The sequence below is a fragment of the Maylandia zebra genome, linkage group LG3, assembly GCF_041146795.1.
Source record: "Maylandia zebra isolate NMK-2024a linkage group LG3, Mzebra_GT3a, whole genome shotgun sequence".
Lineage (NCBI taxonomy): Eukaryota > Metazoa > Chordata > Actinopteri > Cichliformes > Cichlidae > Maylandia > Maylandia zebra.
Genome location: NC_135169.1, coordinates 16,607,771 through 16,613,697, shown reverse-complemented (window position 1 = coordinate 16,613,697; position 5,927 = coordinate 16,607,771). Strand labels below are relative to the sequence as shown.

Sequence of the window (5,927 nt, the reverse complement as noted above, 5' to 3'; positions counted from 1 at the left end):
GCAATCTTGGTGGGTATCCAGAAGCAACACATTAACAAGAGAATTCTGAGTAAAATCAGAGTTACTTTCCTTAGTAACTAGTTCCTTTGAAGGTAACGAGTAACTTAAAGTAACTGAGTTACTTTTGACAGAAGTAACTAGTAATGTAACTCGTTAATAAATTTAACGTAACTTACCAAACACTGGTTGTCATTTAATATGTTATCACCTCAAATGACATTTTGTTCAACAATGTAAAATCTCTTTATTAGGTAAATTGTTTTCTGTATGTGTTGAATTACATAAACTCAGGGAAATGTCTGTTTTTTGAATCAAATGCAGCTACTGATATGATGACACTGACTCTCACAGTTTTATTTTGAAGTTTACTTGATTGAAATGATTAGCAGAGATTGATCTTCACTTTATCACTAATATAATTCTCAATTTATTGTTTCATTAACTTAATATAAATGCATATAAATGTAGCCCAGATGAGAAAAATCATATTTATTCTCTTTTATATTAACTGTCTACATCAGCAAAACGTCATATTTCCTATGACCATTGAATGCACCTCGCTCAGCGACCAATCAGAGCCTACCCAGGCCACATTGACCCTGTCAGCCAGGAAGTGAGGTGAAGGTGCATGGTGCTCCCGGGTTTTCTCATCTCTGCAAGAGGAGTGGAGGCATCTGCTACTCAAACCGAGAAATCCACGGACAAAAGAGAGGAAAAACTCAGGATTGAGAGGAAGGAAAGCCAGCCTACTTACCTGCTGGAAGTCCGGAGTTGAGTGGCTGGATGAAGGAGAGAGGCAACGTCGGTAAGACGAATGTTATTCTGATGAAAAAAAACTTGTAGAGACTTACCGTCGCGATCATGCTAATGCTAGCTCGGTGTCTCACAGGCTAACCACTCACCTTTCATCCGGAGAGCTGCTGCAATTCCAACGCCAGTGTGTGTTGGGCATTTGTGAAACAGAGCAACGGTGAGCAACATGTTCTTAGCTGCTCTAAAGCTAATTTTTGTCAGTTCACTGTGAGTTTAAAGTAAGCTAGAGGGTAATTTTTAGTGCATTTCTCTCTCACGAATAGGCCTATAGTGTGGAGAAATTAAGCACACCGCTTTAATGCCTCTGAACTGAACTCGCATGTATATTTTGTTGCTTATTTGCACATAGTTCTGAATTTGTTATGGTGTATTGTATTTTGAATGTCAATGGTTACTTACCATAAGCATTGTTTAATTAATGTTTACATGAATAGAGAAATATTTGATCAACTTAAATGTTTAGTTCTCATATTTGATATGCTTGAAAATTGAATGTTGTACAACAGAACTGTGAGATTTGATAAGATTTAAGATGTCGATGCAATGAATGTGAGGTGATGCAATATTTTGATTTTGTATTTTAACCTAAAACAATGCATCTGGGAAAGACTGATTAGAATATACATTTTATGACCTGGATTATAGGTCAGGTTTTTTGGAGAGGACGAAAAAGTCCAAGGACCAGGACGATATTCCGGTCGTGATAGATGGCGAGCCAACCACTTTGAGGACGATCTACCCCAAAGAAGATACACACCACACACTCATACATTCCAGTTACACTCACAAGGACCTTTGAAGTTGGCTATCGCCAGCTTAACTCTAAATTCTTAAAGGGCCCCAACGAGTACTTTTATTTTGTTTGAGTGTGCACACTATTTATTTTATTTTATATTTTATCTGTATAAATTGGACAAATACCTGTTATACTTTGTAACAATACAAGAGTGGCTACTCAAAAGTTAACCTTGTTTCCAGATCATTATTGCTGCTCAATACTTTGGCTCCATACGAATTTGGTGTCTTCTGATTCTGGCCAGGGTCTTATTACGAGCCCGAGTAATTATTGCACTGTAATTCACCTTTATACCTTAAAGTTGGTTACATAAAGCTTTCATAAAGCTGCCCGAGAATTCAACATTAATGAATCAATTGTACGGAAGTAGATGAAGCAAGAAGAATGAATTGAGTGAAGTTTGACTTATCTGACTGCTTTGCTTTGCTTAACCCTTCAAAGCCGGTCGGAGCGGGCATGCTCCATTTTGCATAACTATTTTTAAATCCCAGTAGCACTGCAACCACGTAAGCTAGCGCAATAATATTTTTTGCATATGAAACCGGAGGAGGTGTACTTACACCTTCTGCCATCAGCTTGTCCTAGGTCACAGTTTCCTTCCATATATAGGTTTGAAAAAACAACATAAAAAGCCCTTGAAGCAACAAAAAAATGTTCCAGAAGCACGTTTTGCCGATCCGATCAGCCGTTTGTAACACTTCCTACGTCCATCAGCACGAACTATCGCATGTCCGCCATGACCTGCCAGAAACTGGAAGTGACGTCTGTCACGGCTGGTAAGGCGAGCCGTGTGGTGTGGAGGAAGGAGGACCCAAGATGCAATCAGTGGATGAAAATGCTAGTGAAGTTTATTTACAAGGTGTAGTGGCAAACAAGCAGTGGGGCATGACAAATAACTGAAAACTAGTGATGTGTCCTGTGTGTCGAAGCTTCGAATCGTGCGTCGGGTAATCGCGGGGGCGTTTTTCTGAAGCGTGTATCGAGGCTTGCGTTGATTATGTATGCAGTGACGTTCGAGGCCTCGCGGGCAGTCCGTACCACGTGACTGATTCGGGAACTGGTTCACCGGTTCGCGCCAGATTCGAAATAAAATGGGCAGCAAAACACAGCTGATTCCCCCATGAGCACTGTTATAAAGTCACAAGCACATTCACATCACAACTCCCTCCCTTTTTGTTTCCATGTACATTCCTGTGTTAAGCTGCCAATTTATTATACACAAACATTAATTCAATTAATATAATATAAAATTAGTATAATATTAAATATAACTAATATTTAGAGTTCAGTTATTGGTGTCATGAACAATAGTAATTCCTTTATTCATTCAACTTGAACACTAGTTTGTGTCATTATTGAGATGTACATAAGCATGATTACGCAGTTACACAATCATCCCAAAAACTGTGTACTGATAGTTTCCACTTTCTCTTTTGTATCAGACATACTGAGACAATATTCGGGATAAATAACCATAAAAAACAATTTATTTATTCAGTTTAGAGGTTTACACATCACATCATTATAATCATTGAGCCCGTTTCACTTGAATTGTCCACTTGATGGCGCAGTAGAGCAAATGAATCATCACAATGCTTCGAACCATGAGTCGACCAGTTGGATGGGAAGCTTCAGTTCATCATGAGGCTTCATCTCACCATCACTACTGAAAACACCTAAACTGGGAAAACTAAAATAACAGACCTGGGAGCATACGACAAAGGGACGAGAGGCAGATGACGAGCAGGACACCAAGTAACACAGACGAACCGGCAACAGGCAGGAGAACACACAGGGCTTAAATACACAGACCAGTAATCAGGGGATGAGAGACAGGAGGGCAACACAGCTGGGAGGAATCAGAGCTGACGGGACAGGGGAAACGTAAACTGAACACACTCACATCAGACAGAGACCTTCACAATAAAACAGGAAACTCAGACACGGGGAACCAAACAAGACACAGAACTAAACAGACAGCTTCACAAACAGACGGGGTGACACCATAGACAGACAGAGACGCAGACTCAAAGGCAGACCGAATATAATACATAGAACTCAAACCATCATCATCAACTAGAAAATGATAACAAACTAAAAGCGCTGGGTCACCGACCCAGGACCATGACAAAGTCATTTTGCGGAAATGTAGTTTTTCATCATCGGGGCCTTATGAGCCTATACTGGTGTTTTTAAAAGTTATGTTTGACTTTATGCCTTTCTGTGTCGTTTCTGGGATGCTTAGGACTCATATTGCACTGCTGGAAATAGTTTAGTTTGATGCATATGCTGTTTTCTTTGCAAATTTGCACTATAATATTTATTTTAATTTTTCCTGCCATTATATGAACATTGGTGTATTTCAAAAATAAAACTATGAAGAAACTCAAAATAAATTTCCTGTGGTGGGAAACTATTTTGTGCAACTTTTTTGTATTTACAGTTTTGAGGGATAAGCCTCTTAAATTTCTCTAACTACAAATATATTTAAAAAAAACAAAAACAATTTTCAATTTTTTATAGTTTATTGCACTTTTTTGCAATTTATGTAGTTACTACGCACTTAATGAATGCATATTATTAAAAGTTGGGCTATAATGGTTGTATTGATGTATATCAACTTGAAATGCTCCCAGAAATGGCTCCACAGCATGTAAAAATATTATATAAGCTCTGGCGGATTTGGTTCTATGGTAGGTCTTAAAGGGTTAATGCGCCTTATGGTCTGAAAAATACAGATGGTGAAACTGAGAAATTTGTATCTGGAAGGATGTATTTGTTGGCAGCAAAAAAAAAAAATTGAGTTGAAAGAAAATGAAATGGAGTGTTTCAGAAGTAAAGATGATGGCCATGTAGGTCTGTGATCAGAAGCCTAAACCAGCTGTCAAACACATGGTTAAAACCAGTGTTAAAACAAAAATCTTTTCTTTAGAATTACACTTTAAACTATTTTAAAGGGGATTTGTTTAAGGTTTTGGGTGTGTTTGAAACCTGCTCAGCAATAATGCTCTAGAAACAGAGTGTATACATGACACCTTTTTATTGATAAACATAAAAAGTTCAAAGAATGGACTTGTTATGGACTAACATAATCTTCAAACATAAGTTTCAAATTCTTATTAACACAAATCTAAACCTTTCTCTGTATTACTGATTTGAACTTTTTCCTTCTCACATCACAAAAGGTATTTAAAATATACCTTGTAGACACCATTCAGAAAACTTAATCTAGATCATTTGTGGTGTATTATTTCAATTATTTCCACTGAATGATAGTTAGTAAACCTATAGTAATTGTGATGTCCAAAGTCAACAGAAAACAATTTACTGACATTAAGATACAAATTACACTCTGTTCCTGTGTTTATTGTCCTTTATCTCCATATTGATGTACAATTAATTACATGCAGATGAATTCAATTCACACCCATCATCATTGTATTTTGCAGGCCCCCATCTTCACTACCACAGCTGCACCTCCCACTAAAGCCCCAACTACCGCCCCCACTGCAGTACCTACTGGTCCCACCGCAGATCCAATAAGTACTCCTGTAATTACTCCATGACCCACTCCACAAATGGACACACAGGTTGCTAGAAAAAAACGACTAAAGCGGTTGTTTTTTTCTGCCACTTTTCTTGCCTCTGCAGGAGTTATGGATAAATTTTCTCTCATAATTTGTTTTATCTCATCTACAATAGCTTGATAAGCCTCTTTGAATATTTCATTGGTATAGTAGCTTCCTCCGTTGACCTTAACCATCACATTGATCTTTTCCAGCAGCTCTCTGACCTGAGTGGGTTCCTTGTTTCTGTTGTTAAAAACATGATATCCTCCATGACACTGACGGATGAAGTCAGAGAGAGCTTTACTTTCTTTAATGAAGTCCTCTATGTTGAATTCATCTGCCTCCAGATTGTCTCCATAAGTGAACAACACCATAGTGTAATGGTTTGCTTCCTTGCCAAATATCTTCTGAATCATTTTCACTGTGGTTTGTTCTTCCTCTGTAAATCGGAATGACTGCAGCACAACCAGGAACACATGAGGACCAGGAGCAGCAAATAAGATGCACCTAGCAATCTCTGTCACCACCTCATTGTTACTTTTTACAGTGTCAAACAGACCTGGAGTATCGACTACAGCCAGTTCTTGACCTTCAAACTGACAGGTTTCCTTCTGACACTCTGTTGTTACTGAGGAAGGAGATGATGTAGACTTGAAAGCTTTTGTTCCTAAGATGGTGTTTCCTGCTGAACTTTTCCCAACTCCAGTTTTCCCAACTAGCACAATCCTAAGACCTTTGTCCACTGGTTT

At 38.3% G+C, this 5,927-nt stretch overlaps 1 protein-coding gene and 1 long non-coding RNA gene across 2 annotated transcripts; one reads left to right on the top strand and one right to left on the bottom strand.

Annotated features, from left to right (window-relative positions):
- Window positions 1–619: 619 nt before the first annotated feature.
- LOC143416998 (uncharacterized) lies at window positions 620–1,924 on the top strand. Its single transcript, XR_013097234.1, has 3 exons — window positions 620–805; window positions 890–970; window positions 1,459–1,924. It is a non-coding gene; the product is annotated as an uncharacterized LOC143416998 (long non-coding RNA).
- A 3,118-nt stretch (window positions 1,925–5,042) lies between these two features.
- On the bottom strand, window positions 5,043–5,927 carry LOC143416673 (GTPase IMAP family member 7-like; the record flags this gene model as incomplete). Its single annotated transcript, XM_076882129.1, has 1 exon — window positions 5,043–5,927. A coding segment is annotated over one exon (885 nt), but the record flags the coding sequence as incomplete, so codon positions are not given.